At 34.6% G+C, this 15,388-nt stretch overlaps 2 protein-coding genes across 2 annotated transcripts; one reads left to right on the forward strand and one right to left on the reverse strand.

The window, feature by feature from the left end:
• The first annotated feature begins 4,132 nt into the window (after positions 1-4,132).
• Positions 4,133-6,392, forward strand: LOC110650289 (guanine nucleotide-binding protein subunit beta-like protein). The gene is made up of 2 exons (XM_021805190.2): positions 4,133-5,129; positions 6,037-6,392. The coding sequence occupies exons 1-2, from the start codon at positions 4,245-4,247 to the stop codon at positions 6,136-6,138; spliced, it is 987 nt and encodes a 328-aa protein (XP_021660882.2). The 5' UTR covers positions 4,133-4,244; the 3' UTR covers positions 6,139-6,392.
• A 540-nt stretch (positions 6,393-6,932) lies between these two features.
• LOC110650287 (actin-interacting protein 1-2) lies at positions 6,933-14,910 on the reverse strand. The gene is made up of 6 exons (XM_021805188.2): positions 14,283-14,910; positions 14,033-14,194; positions 11,177-11,363; positions 10,220-10,642; positions 9,004-9,411; positions 6,933-7,878 (listed from the first exon to the last, which is right to left on the reverse strand). Exons 1-6 carry the CDS (start codon positions 14,672-14,674, stop codon positions 7,621-7,623), a joined length of 1,830 nt encoding a protein of 609 aa, XP_021660880.2. The 5' UTR covers positions 14,675-14,910; the 3' UTR covers positions 6,933-7,620.
• Positions 14,911-15,388: the final 478 nt, after the last annotated feature.

Genomic DNA, 15,388 nt, shown 5'->3' on the forward strand with positions numbered 1-15,388 from the left:
CTAACTTATAATTTACCATATTATAATAATATTAAGATTCAACCAAATCCCAATTAAACATATAGTCATGATCTTGTTTGAATTTAAAATCTGACTAAAGTTCCATGGGTCCAAAATGAAACTAGATCATTTTCTATCTCTTTTTAAATCGAATTGAAAATGGGCAAGGGGGTGCAAAACAACAAAGTGCTATTAAATATCCCAATAATTTCTTTCTCTAGTTCTAAAGAGAGAATTTTTCTTTCTTTTCTCTTAGAAAGTCTTGGACTTGCTGAGCCCTCCATTACCTTTTGCAAGCTTCTCATGCCCCTTTTGGGAAGGGGAAGCTATTTTTTCTCCTGACCCAGCTGTGGGTTCCTCTTCCCACCCTAGATTGGGTTGTAAATAAGATCAGAAAGGCATGAAAAGGGGTTGTGTTTTTGGTGTCAATAAAGGCGGATATGTAGGCATTTATTCATGGGATGGTATCTCAGGGAACGTTTATGATATCTTTGCATAGGTATCTAGTCTCTCATGGCTATAAGAGATTGAAAGGCTTCAAACCCCTACCATCTCCTCCTGGTTCTCTGGTTTTCCATAGTCCTATTGATTCTTGGTTGGTCTTTTGAAGATCTGGGTTGATGCCTTGTGTGGGGGGATTTGCTGTTTTTTCACCTTGCATGGCTTTGATGAGAGAGGCACCCCTTGTTGTGCGATCGTTGAATGGTTTCTCGTCTCTCTTAACTCTAAAAGGTTGATGTGCAACAAGGTTGAAGCTTAAATTTTGCCAGATCTGTCTTCTTCAAGTTGGGTACCTGACTAGCCCTTGCTGTGGGCTTTTTTTTTAGCTAGTAATCATAATCGGGTATCATTTCATGTATTGAGCTAGGTCATGTAATCTCTTTGTATCACTACTATAACTTACTCCCTTCAATTAAATGGTTGCAAGACAAGTTTTATCAAATCTTCTAGGGGCTTGAGGCAGGGTGATCCACTATCACCATACTTGTTTTTGATTTGTGTAGAAGGACTCTCCCATAGAATCACAAATTCTGGCATGGCAGGCATCTCCATATCAAGGCAAAGGCCTTCTATCACACACCTTCTTTTTGCTAATGATTCCATTTTGTTTTCTGATGCTAACACGGATGAAGCAAGAATCATAAAGCAAACTCTTAACCAATATGGAGCAGTTAATGGCCAAATGATCAATTTCTCTAAATCAGCTTTGGCATTCAGTCCCAACACTCCAAGAGAAGTTCGATTGAGGATTGCACAAATCTTGGGTATCACAAATATGGAGGGTCAAGATCTTTTTTTAGGGCTTTCAGTGTCTATACCAAGATCCAGGAAGCAAGCCTTTGCGCAAATTGAGGAAAAGATCTAGCACAAGACTATGGGATGGAAAGAAAAGCTTCTTTCTCAAGGTGGGAGGGCAATTCTTATCAAAGCAGTCACAACCGCGATCTCGGTGTATGCGATGGCTTGTTTCCGTTTGCCTTCCTCTTTGTACAAAGATATTAACGAATTGGTAGCTAATTTTTTGTGGGGACAACAAAAAGAGGAGAAGAGGATGCATTGGATAGCTTAGCATAAGATTTGTGAGCCAAAAACCAAAGGGGAGATGGGCTTTAGAGATTTAGAGGATTTTAACATGGCTTTGTTAGCAAAACAAGGATGGAGGATCCTTTCTAATCCAAATTCTCTCTTATCAAGGTTGCTAAAAGGGAAACATTTTCCCTATACATCTTTCCTTAATGCTCAACTTAGTAGTCACCCTTCGCTTGGATGGCAAAGCATAATGTGGGGACGACAAGTATTAGAAAAAGGGACTCGTTGGCAGATCAATTTAGGAGAATCAGTCACGTGTAAATCAGAGCTTTGGATTCCCAATTCTTTCCCAAGCTTACCACAGGTGACGGAGAATCATAACCCGGATATCATATGGGTATCTCAGCTGATAAATCAGGAATCCTATTCTTTGAATTTTATGGCCCTCAAGGAGAATTTTCATGAGCCAGAAGTACAAAATATTTTAGCCATTCCAATTTCAATGATAAGAAGTAAGGAATGCTTGATATGGCACCATAATAGGCAAGGAATATATACAGCTAAGTCAGGTTACCACATTGCTAGAAACTTGCCAAGGTCCTCAAAGAGAAATAATGAGGCTGGTCCAGTCTCATTTCCCAACAACATTAGACAACCTTTTAGAAAGCTGTGTGAAAAGTAGCTCTTCCTCCGAAAATTTCAGTTTTCTTATGGAAATGGTTAAAGGAGAAGCTTCCAGTTGGGGAATTGTTGAATAGAAGACTCCCTCAAATGCCTAAGGAATGCAGATTTTGTGGAGAGGTTGAAACTTTCAAACACTAGTTTTTTACTTGCCCAAAAGCGGTAGAAGTTTGGCTCAATTCACTTTTTAGCTGAGATCCTCCATTATTTTTTGTGAAAAGATGGTTGATTATTTGCTTGAGATACAAAGGCCACTTCTTCTCCTCAACTAGCATAAGGAAATGACTCCCCTTTTGTGTTTATTTTATGGTTTCTATGGAAGAATAGGAACAACCTAATTTTTAATGGCCAATGTGATTCATATCAGGTGATCATTGCTAAAGCTATAGATGCCTTTAAAAGTTTCAAAGCTGCTATTTCTCCTATGGATTCAGTTCAGATTCCGGATATAACACCTCCCCAATCATGGGTTCCTCCTACTTCGAACTCTATTAAGATAAACTCTGATGGAGCATTGAATAAAAAAGAAATGGTGGGGGCAGTGGCAACAATTATCAGGAATGATGCAGGTCAGCCACTATGTTGGTCTTGTAAGAAGTATCCAGGTATCTGTGATCCACTTATTTTGAAAGCTCTTGCATGTAGAGAAGCTGTCTGCCTTGCATTAAGGAAAGGTTTTTTAAAGGTCACAATATAAATTTAATTATTGATATTAGATAATGCTCAACTTAATAATTTTTTTTAAAAATATATAATTATTTAAATTTAAATACAAGATAAAATGAAAGCGAATATAAATTTTAGTTTATTTCAATCATATATATATATATATTTGACACTTTTATTCGTAATTAATTGATACATAGCATAATTAAAAATAGTAATTTTATTTAAAAACTATAAAATATTTAAAATTTACAAATTTCAGAATATTTTAAATTTTATTTTAGTTTATTCTCTATAAATATAATTATTGGTATTAGATAATGCTTAACTTCATAATTTTATTGTATAATATATAACAAAAATAATTTATATATATATAATTAATGTGAATAAAAATTATATTTATTACATATTTTAAAAGTTTTTAAATTTTGATTTTTTTAAATATATATAAATACATATAAAACACGTATTAAATACATATAAAACACAAATTAATTGAGTATCAAATAAATATTATACAAAAAAAAAATCAATATAAATACTTTAACAAAAATAATATATGAGCACTTCATAATTCTATATATATATATATATATATATATATATATATATATATATATATATATATATATATATATATACACACACACAAAAAGCAATTAATCAAAATTTAACACTTATATCTACCACCAATTAACATTTGGCATTATTAAAAAAGAATTTTATTTAAAAATTTATTTTTAATTTATCATTTTTTAATTATAAATTTACTTATTTGTTTAATTTAATAATTTTATTTTAATTAATTTTGAAATTTTATTTTAATTTATTTTTTAAATTAAAAATTTATTTATTAATATTATATAATATTTAATTTAATAATTTTATCTTAATTGAGCTTAAAATTTTATTTTAATTTATTTTAAATTATAAATTTAATTTTTATTAAATCTATTACCATAATTAAGAAATTCACGTGACATCTTCAATTTTATTTATATATGTTTTTAAAAAATAATTTATTATATATATTAATAAATTATATATTTTTTATTTTAATGATATTCGATATTTAAATATATTTTTTATTTAATATGAATCATTATAATTATCATTTAAAAATCTTTTGTTTATGGAATTGTCCACAATACCCAAATTTTCAAACCCTCTAATACCTTTTTTTTTTTTAAATAATAATAATAATAATAATAATAATAAGTAAATAAATAAATAAAGCAAAACCCTAATTTGCATTCTCCACACGATTTATACTCTTCATTTGCGGCGTTTTGCTCTCTACAAGCCCTTTCTCAGCGTCTTTACTTCTCTCCAACTCGTTCGCTCTAACCCTAACCGGAGCAACAATGGCTGTTGAGGGTTTGGTACTTCGCGGCACCATGAGGGCCCATACTGATCAGGTAACCGCCATCGCCATCCCTATTGACAACTCGGACATGATTGTCTCCTCGTCCCGCGACAAATCCATCATACTCTGGCACCTCACCAAGGAGGAGAAGACCTACGGTGTCCCCCGCCGTCGCCTTACCGGCCATTCCCACTTCGTCGAGGACGTCGTTCTCTCTTCCGATGGTCAGTTTGCTCTTTCCGGCTCTTGGGACGGTGAACTCCGCCTTTGGGATCTTGCCACCGGCGTCTCTGCTCGCCGATTTGTTGGGCATACTAAGGACGTGCTTTCTGTTGCTTTCTCTATTGATAACCGTCAGATTGTGTCGGCTTCTCGTGACCGTACGATTAAGCTTTGGAATACTCTTGGAGAGTGTAAGTATACAATCCAGGATGGTGATGCTCATACTGATTGGGTGAGTTGCGTCCGCTTCAGCCCCAATACGCTTCAGCCCACCATTGTTTCTGCTTCCTGGGACCGTACTGTGAAGGTGTGGAATTTGACCAACTGTAAGCTGAGGTGCACTTTGGCTGGTCATGGTGGTTATGTGAACACTGTGGCTGTGTCACCTGATGGGTCCTTGTGTGCGAGCGGAGGGAAAGATGGAGTGATTTTGCTGTGGGATTTGGCAGAGGGCAAGAGGCTTTATAGCTTGGATGCAGGTGCAGTAATTAATGCTTTGTGTTTCAGTCCCAACAGGTATTGGCTTTGTGCAGCAACGGAACATAGTATCAAGATCTGGGATTTGGAAAGCAAGAGCATTGTAGAGGATTTGAAGGTCGATCTCAAGGCTGAGGCTGAGAAATCTGAAGGCACCGCTACTGCTACCAGCGCCAAAAAGAAGGTATTTCCCCCTTTGCTTTTTTCGTTCTGGGTGCATTTGTTTTAACTCAATTGGCGTTTGTGCTTAATTTTTCGTTAGTGTATTGTAAAATGGTCTTTTATTGCTGTGTTTTGGCTGATGGTTTATGTATTTTGTTGATTATTATTTCGTATGTTTTATATGTTTGATATTATGGTTTGCTGATTTTTGCATGATTGATAATACATTCTGCTTAAATAAGATCTGCTGTTATATTTGTTAAGTATTTGTCGTTTATTGTTGACTTGAAACTTCAGCATTTATTAGCTAAGCTTAGCTTTGAGTCTTTTGGTTTCTGTAGTTTCAAATGTATCTCATCAATATTATGTTGTTCGTATTTGTTTTTTCCTTGTGCTGGCAGCAGTCTATAACATTGGGAGGTGAAAGGCAACTTCCTTAGCATTTTGTGAATCCACTATTCAATATAAATGTGCATGTTGTCCCTTGTGGCTAGTATTGTTGATTTTGTGTTGGATGTTCATCCTTCTATGCCTTTTTTTATGAATTTCTTGGACTAATTTGCACATATCCCTCTCATATTCAAGTGTTTCTAAACTTTGCTATTTTCTCAACAATGTCCATCTGCGAGTCCTTATAAGCGTGATTGAAGTTGTATTATATGAATTCCAGTGGTTGAAGGATATAGTCATTTGTCTTGTGCGGTCAATTCCAGTTGGTCGACAGCCATGACGTGTGTTACTTGCTGCTGTAGGATATTCTCTGGAAAATTTTTTTCTTTTGATAGTTTTATGAAGATGGTGGAATGAATTCATTGGGGTACCACAATGAACATAGAGTTATTTCAAGCTTTGAGGAATTATACCATCATTATATCTTGAATAATAATTATGGGGCAATTATCATATAATTTATTTATTTGCTCTTGCAGAACATATACTGCACAAGCTTGAATTGGAGTGCAGATGGAAGCACTTTGTTCAGTGGTTATACAGATGGTGTTATCAGAGTCTGGGGGATTGGACGTTATTAAGAAGCTTTGATTTGAGTAGTGCGGATTCCTTTTTTGATTGCTAAACAAATACTTTTGTTGGAAACCTATTTAAGATTATGTTGAAAGTGTTGGGTCTTTGGTTTTGTTTCGTTAAGGTGGATATTCTATATTGGCTTTGAGGCCTCTGTTTCATTTTGGATCACGTATTAGATCTTCTGGATTATTTCATATTAGATGGTAAATTGGTTTATAAGTGAGTTTTAACGTGTAATGTAATATGAGTGTTGCCTGTAGGTCTATCTCAAATGTCTCAAAGGGCCCTTTTTTTTTTTTTGGAAAGAAATTTTTTTTTTTTGTGCTTGTGTTCTTCGTGAGAGCCTCATTGGGAGAGGGCCAGAAAACGATCTAGGACGTGAATTGGAAGTACAAATCAATTAACAACATATCATTCGTTTAATAAATTACTTGATCTGTCATATTTAGATTTAGAAGTACAATTCAATTAAGGAAATCATTGCATAATTTTATTTAATATGATTATAAATATTTATTATATTTAATAAAAAAAATAAAAAAATAATTAATATTTCTTGAAAAAATATAGTTAATGTTTCTTACTATTTTTGGATTTAATTCCATTATTAAATTAGAGAGAAATAGTTGAAACCATAGATTTCAGAGATTCCTAATCATACCGAATTGATAACGGATCATTCTATTATTAATAACTAAATTTTATCGGTTCAATAATCATAACTCTCAATAATCTGCACAATTTTTTTTTTCATACATTTCCCAGATCTCCAGACCAAAAAGGTTTAGAACAGCTTGAATTGGCAGACAATTCAATGACAGAAAATTAAGAGGATGATAAAACAAGAGTATAATACATACCACACCAGCTACACAACAACTAAAATACATCTCATCACACGCTTACCATAACTATTACGAACAATACCTAATATCACAACATTCACTAGCACCATCACCAGAAAGCAAAAAAAAAATAAAATTGGAGCAATATGCTAGCGTCAATAATCCTATCACAACCGAAAGGAAAGCTCACTTCACCACTTCAACCACTGTAATCTGTTCATGGTTGTTTCATTGCAGCATACTATTTTCTACGGCTTAAATCCCTGGATATCCGTTGTAAAATCGGCATGGAATTTCTGCCAACTTCCATTGGATGAAGACATGCGCATAAAATACAATATTACAGACATTTCCCTACTTCAATCACCTGCCATGTGAAAAGAACACCAAATCCGAGCTACTAAAAGAGAATAAATCATACACTCTCAATCAAACTGGTGTTTGAAGATGGTCACTTCCAACATAGTATGACAACAACAAAGGGCAGTCTAATCTTCGTGACTATGCCTATTCTTCAAACTATCTCCAACCACAATACAACCCAAGTCGACAACAAACAGAAGTCCAAAATAATTCAGCACACTCACCAAACTTTATTGTTTTTTAACCTAGTATCTTCGTGATGACCTTCATCAATCAGAATCACTGTGGGCTTAATCTCCAAACTCGAATACAGGCATCCTCACCAGAGCTTACTAAACTCAGCTCATCAATGAAAGCTAATCCATAAACCCCACCCAAGTGAGCTCCCTTTATGGTCATCCGACTAGATGCAGGCTTGTCCACTTCATATATAATGACACAAGTGTCAAGTGAACCTGTAGCAACCATGCTGCTATCAGGAGACCAAGCAAGGCAGTTTATGCGGGCAGTATGGTATAACATGTTCTTCAGCTTCACCTGTAAGAAATTGTGCCAAATATAACCAATAAGATTATACAGGTTGAGTTAACAAAATAGAATATTTAAAAAAAAGTTAAAAAAAAGAAGAAAACATCTACTGTTGTTGCCACTTATTAGAAATTACTATGTTATCTTGAAAATGAATTGACAACCAGACCAAGGTTCTGACAAATTATACTTTCATAGGTGTATTTCAATCAAGAACCAACCCTTGGTTCCATGTAATATACCAATCAGGCTCTGCCTTATAAAACAGAATAAAAACCTTGCATAGTAAAATCATCCATCCCCTTACAAAATAAGCACAAAGTGCATGCCAAGACTATAATTAGGCAATACCAAACTTGATGTTTAAGCGCAAGAACCATAGCACTAACTCATGCACTGTGAATACACTAGTGTCTGATAGTTACTATATTGTTCACCGGGGAGTATCTGGCCGTGAATTTGTACTAAACAAAATATCAACCACAAAAAGGAGAATGATGATAAAAAGATGAAATGATATTAACGACTTAACTATACTTTGCGCTTGTCAAAAAGTAGGGACTTCAAGACTAATAGTTTACATCAAAATTCTCGAGTTAGACAAGGAGGCTATTGTGGAACTCTTCTAAAACAGGGTTCAAGCATCAAACGGGCAAATTGCACTAGTTTCAACTTTTCCAAGATCAGGTCAAATTTATTAATTCTTTTAAGACCAGATTAAGTGGGCTAGGTTGCAGTTTGATTTGTGGATCAGCTAATTTTAGTCTGGCCTCGACCACACGCAGGTCAGGTTCAAATACTTCATTTTACCTGCTAATACACATCATTTTCCCTAATTTTCAGAGAGAGAGAGAGGAGATGTCCAGTGATAAAATCTGCCTTAAAGAGAAAATTAATTGGTGGAACTTAAGGCAAAACAGTAAAATTTTTAAGGCCTTCACATCATATACTAAATCAGCAAAATTGTGAGTCGAGTTGGTGACAACCAGTCATATGTCATTCTTGAAACAAATATTAATTTATTCAAACTGACACAGATTTGCACTTTTATGACTTCAGCTAAACTAATTAAATTCCAGAAATAGACAGCTTTAGTGCAACAAAATCATCAAATAAATTAAGAGAACAAGGTACCTCTCTGGAGACACGATCCCAAACAATAGCTTCTCTATTTGCATCACCAGATGCAAACATTGAAACATCTGGAGAGTAACGTATAACACTGATAGCCCCTCGATGTTTCTCAAGGACTGCTTCTTCCTTAAGAGTATCACCTGTAATAGAATATACATGCAATTTGCCATCCTGCCCGCCTATGATTGCTTCACTTCCATCAGGTGAGATTGCAGATGCTGTCACTGCATAACCAAGATTGATGGTTGACATTACTTTTGTACCACGGAGTATGACAACACCTGAATCAATTGTGATCAAAGCAAGTTCGGGACAGAGAAGGGCAAGACTCAAGTCTTTTGGCTGACAGCCAATGTCAATGGAATTGGCATCTCCACATTGATCCCCTTGAAAATGCACTCTCCAAATCTAGGCAACATAGGGAATGAAGAAAGGAAAGCATTACGACTAGAAACCACCATAGATTCCTTTTCTTTTCTTTTTTTTTTTTTTTAAGATGGTAACTCAGGAAGAAATGTTAAATTATTAAACCTAATTACTATAATTATCTAGTTAGTTGCTAAACAAATCATGGAAATAGTAATAAAAACCTTATAACTACACCTAAGATCGGTCTTACAAAATTTTAGGACTAACAAAAGTTTTCACAAATCATCAAGGAACAGCTAATTTCATCATCACATTTGGCAGAAGATCTTTCTTTGAACGTCAATTTTATAAGCCAATATATACGTGTGAATTACTTAGGAAATCTTATAATTTTAACAATAAGTAGTGACATATGTTGGAAGCAAAATCTAACAAATACTATTTAAAGATGCTTTAAATCTTTCTCCACACAACTTTCTAGATAAAAGCCCAATTATTAATCAAGTCTTTTAACTGTGTGATATAGGCAACTTCTTTTGCCATTTTTATCCTGTATAGGACTCGAAGAACTCAAGGAATTCAAAAATGTTTGCCAGGGAAAATACTTTTCCTTGGAATTCAATTATAGCTTTAGATGCAAATTATTTGTTCATAAACTAAGGATCAAATAACAAAAAAGAAGCCATATTTGAGATATATTCTGCTTACATCATTAAATAAGGCAAAAAATTGCATGTAACAAGCATGTTCTCATTCACCTTCTTAACTTTATAATTGATTAAAAATTGAACAAAACGTAAATCTAGTTATTCAAAGTAGAATTGATGCATATATGCGTGTCAGTTACCTTATTATCAAATCCAGATGTAACAATTTCTTCTTCAACAGCAGCTAAACATTTGATTTGAGAACTCTCTTTCCTCTGTAATTTACAGTTGTATCCAATGCCTTGAATCCATTTAACTATCAAACCATCATAACTGCTGGATAATATAGTTTTTGGGACATTTTTAAGCACAGCTAACGATGTAACATTCTTCATATGTCCAGATATTTGTCGTGGACTTTTGTCAAGATCGCTTGCAGAAAAGATGCTAATTGTGCCACCAAGAGACACGGTGACAAGATAATCATTCTGCCAAAGGCAACCAACTAGCATGTCATCCACTCCACCAGAGCCGGAACATGTCAATGTTTTCTTCAATTTTCCATTACCATCATCACAGATCTCCCACACTTTGGCTGACTTGTCAGCAGAAACAGTCAGAACCTACGAAATAATTTAATCCTATTGTCAGTATTATTGAGCACAGTATGCATGCTCCGAGTAGAAAGGTAAATAAAATGATACAAGCAGAGGGAATGCAAATAGTTCAGCAAAGCATGAGAGAGAAGACGAGGAGAATAAGAAGACATTCAGAAACACACACACACATGCACAGATTTTAGATACCTCATCTTGTAAAGTATTATTCAAAAAGAAATCAAGATTGCCTTCAAACTGATAGGATGACATACTTCTTTGAAAACATCTGATATACTGGTAACTGAGCTGCAGGCTCCATTGAAAAACGTGGACAATGAAGGAGAAGGGAAAGATTCAAAAGGGTGTGTTTTTGGGTGGATGGGTTTGCGGGGGAAGAGAGAGGCAGTTCCTTTGAAATAAAGAAAAAATATCATCAGATAAACTAGTGTCAACATCTTCAATGATATACATCTTTGCACCCAGAGGAATGTGTTTTTAGTATGTCATATGAACTACCAGTCTACCACAGCTTTACTTGTAGCGAACAAATAAGCCTACCTGTTTACCATCAGGACTCCAGCTAACAGCATAAATGCTTCCCTTGTGACTATCTTCAGAAGACAACTCTCCAATCTTCTCTCCAGTCTTCCCATCAAACAATATGCCCTTCTTATCGGAGCTTACACTAATAAATTTACTGCCATCTGGAGAAAATCTTATGCAATTGACAAAATTTGAATGATCCCTGCAGATCAGTGAACCAAACCAGTTAGTGAATGCAGAATGACAAGAAAAAGGCAGTGGCTTGTTCTCTTTCAACACCCAATCTTGTGAGTTCAGTACGTTCTTCAAAATGTATATTTGAAAAGAAAAGGTTCATGTTTCTTTATTCAACTCTTAAGGTAAACTCTCTCCTCTCCAAAGCCTCACCCCACCCAAACAAAAAGAAAAAAAACTCTCCAAAAATGAAAGAATAAAAGAATTATGTTCATAGTTATGGTTCAGGAAAATAAGATCGAAACATCTAGGCAAAGTCAGTTCCGACTTCTGAGATCAGCCTATATCCTACTTATTTCAATGCTTTAAAATCTTGATGATTAATAGTCGACATAGCAAATTTCCACCGTCCAATTATTTATCCTATTCTGTTTGAGTTGGTTTAGACATCTACATCCAGGTGTAGGTTTCAAACAATTTAATATTGAAGTTTAAATATTCTTACTGGTAGATACAATGATACATGAACTAGCCATTGGGTTAAAGTTTTTTATTTTCCCACTATGCATTTTTCAATCTAATAACAAAGCTTGCAATTTCCCTTCCTTTTTGATGAAAAAGATAATTTTTATTTCTTTATAATTTTCTTTTCTTTTCTTTTTTGTTTGTGGTGACGCATGTGTCTTTAGGTGCTTGTGTTACATGCTATTAATATCAGTATAATAATTTTTCTAAGGTCAAACTTTTGGGTTGATCATAACCTCAACTACAGAGTTAAAAGACTTAACCCATGAAAACCTGAGAACACAAATTAAATGGAACTCAAATTTGACCAAACCCAATTTCCATGTATGGTATTAGCATGCTATAAGAAGACATGATTGATTACTAATGTAGCAAGCACATGAATTGTGTGCAAACATATATTATCATAAGAAGACGCACAGCCATTCTATACTAGTAAATAATAATTATATTGGTCAGAGAGCACTATACAAATAAATGCCAATAAACACACACACACACACACACACTTTTACATTTGGAAGATTGTTAACATTCACAAACACATACACAAACTTCATTACAGTGAATCAGTACTATCCCCTTTTACGTTGATTTGTCTTTTTTTGAATGAACTACCGCATCAACAAGTAACACAAAAGGTTTAGGATTTTAGGTGACCATTGCATTAATAGCATAGCTAATTTTGTATGCTAACTGTAATTATATAGGAATCCAATACTTGTATTCTTGTACAATCGCTTATAAATGGTGGATCTAGAAAAAATTTTTTCGGGGTCAATATATAAGCAAATTATATAATATTCAGTCAATTGCACTTAATACTCATATAAAGCAGTTAAATCTTAAATTTAGGAAGATAAGATTCACACTTTTGTGGGTAAAGGTGTACATACATCACAAACACACAATAATTTGCTCAATATATAGGGGTCAATTAATTTCCTATTAGTAAAAATACGTACTTCATTTAAAAAAGAGGGTTCAATACTTAAATTTATGAGGGATCAATTTAAATAAATATATAAATGTATAAGGGCAATTTAAGAAAAAAAGAGGGGTCAATTAACCCCTCTTTTATTAAAGTGGATCTACCTTTGTCAATCTATATGAGAGTGCAAACTCTCCAAAGGATAAGCATTTAATTTAAACCCTTTCACATGGCATCATAGCCCTAAAATCATAAGGAAAATAAGTCTAGTCCATCACCTCCTCCTCCCACTACCGAAACTCCCTTTTCTTCCTCCTCTACTCTTCTTGCTTCTTCTTCAGCTTGTCTTCCCTCTCTATTCTTTCATTGCCCAATGCTTCTCCGTCAGTTTTTAATTTTAATAACATTAAAAAACAAATTCCTACTATTCTTGATTTTTCTAACTACTTAGTTTGTAGAAAATTAGTTTGCAGAAAATTGTCCTTACACATTTTTCATTGTTATAATATTACTTCTTTGAACACTAATAATTTATTAACCGAATGGTATGACTTACCATCTACAATTTTAAAAATGTTCAGAATTTGAAATCATATTGGCTGGATCAAATAACTGTAGAATTCTTCTTTGATATTATGTTCAGTCTAATAAGGAGTTTTTGTAATCCGTTTATATGATGACTGACGAAAGATGTGTATATGTGCTTTACAATTGGCAACAATCAGAAACCAAGAGTAGCTTCATAAGGGAGGATTGTATAAAATATATATATATAAAAAAAAAAAACCAGTCTTTTCGTTTTTCCCTCTTGAAATATTATGAGTGTTCAGAGAAGTAATATTAGCAAGAATTTTGGTGTGAAGAAAATGGATAGAAGGTGGGGTAAACCTGGTTGATAAAACTTGTCCTCATTCTACAATAAACCTAATCGTAAATACATTAGCATGAGTCCAGATACATTTGTATAAAAGGAGGTAAACAACCAAACTGTAGAATGCAGGGCACTTTAGCTTCGATTTTGACTCTGAGCTACCTGGATTCTAGACAGGTCGCTCAATCTTGATTGAAGATCAAGTAGCATGATAAACACTGGATAGTAGATACACAATAGAAGGTGTGAATTTGAATAACAGCATCACAGTGGTCAGATAATGTGATCCCAAAACCACTGATTTCTATTTTCATGCTTCAAAGTACATATCAAACTAAACTTCCAAGGGAAACAAGTGTTAATGACAAACCTGCGAGATAGCTTGAATCTAAATGGAGGCCCTTCATAGAAATTCACCAAAAAATCCTCCCCACAAGTCACTATCCGAAATGGTCTTGTTGGCTTAAATGCACAGCTAAGAACTCGCCTCGAATGGCCATCAAATTCCCCTACATTAGTGCCTGAATCCCACCTATTCAAGAAGATGAAAATGAAGAAAATAAAGAAGCAACAATGCAATGGTTAAAACCATTAGCTACAGAATCTCAACTTCCACTTACATAAAAGCACGCACTAGCGATTTGCCCTTGCCATCTCCACACGCGACGATCCTCAACCCATCAGGAGACCACTGAAGATCATCGATCCGGCCAGACAAAACTTTAAATTCCTTCTTCAAGACGTGATCATTGTAAGCCCCCCAGATCCTGACGGTACCGGAGACATCAGCAGAGGCGATCCACTCGCCGTTGGGGGAGTAACGAGCGACGGTAGCCTGATAACCATGGTCGCCGTAGACGGAGACATCGAGAGGGTTATCTAGGTTGAGGATGAGGACTGATCGATTGTTGGTGAAGAGGATGGAATTGGATTTCGGACCGCCGGAGATTAGGATTCCTCGGCCGCGCTCGGTGGTGGGAACGCACGCGTAGGTTTCAGAGAGGAGTGGCATTTGCGGAGGAAATGGAGATTTGATTTGAAAAGGAAAGTAGAAATGGGAAAGTAAGAGTGGAGTTGTGCAATACACGAAAGAAGAGAAAGGTGATCACTGTTAGCAAACTTGCAGAAGAGTAAATGGCTGATGACCATTGACCACAAGTGTTAAGCCGTTGAATTAAGAAATTGGAGGAAAAATACACACAAGCCCCTCAATTTCGGATGTGATGCTCTTTTCGAAGGATTTTTCCTGGGCCAAATACATCGTCAGGCATTGTCAGCATGGTTTTAAATTGCAGTCATGGTTGCAGATAACTAAAATAGGCCTGTCTCGCATTATATAAAATTTTTTTAAAAATTTACAAATTTTATAAAATGAGTAAATATTGATAGAAATAAATAAATTAAGATATATAATTATATACTAAATATTTATACATTAAATAAAGATATTATCATTTATTATTTTTGGACATCATTAACATTAACTAATTTAGAGTTAAAATAATTATGTAAATTGTAAATAATTAACTTTATTACCATCAAAATGAATGTCTAGAGTGTTCTTGATAGTCTTGACTTTGGTTTTAACTTTGAAAGCTTTGATCCTCACCTTGTTGATATTGACTGAATTGATAAAACTGTGATGGTTGAAGGTAAATAAGGAATCAACTGGATTAGTGGGTTGTGGAGGGTATGATTGCTCTGAATACATAGGAGGGGGATAATT

The sequence above is a fragment of the Hevea brasiliensis genome, chromosome 13, assembly GCF_030052815.1.
Source record: "Hevea brasiliensis isolate MT/VB/25A 57/8 chromosome 13, ASM3005281v1, whole genome shotgun sequence".
Lineage (NCBI taxonomy): Eukaryota > Viridiplantae > Streptophyta > Magnoliopsida > Malpighiales > Euphorbiaceae > Hevea > Hevea brasiliensis.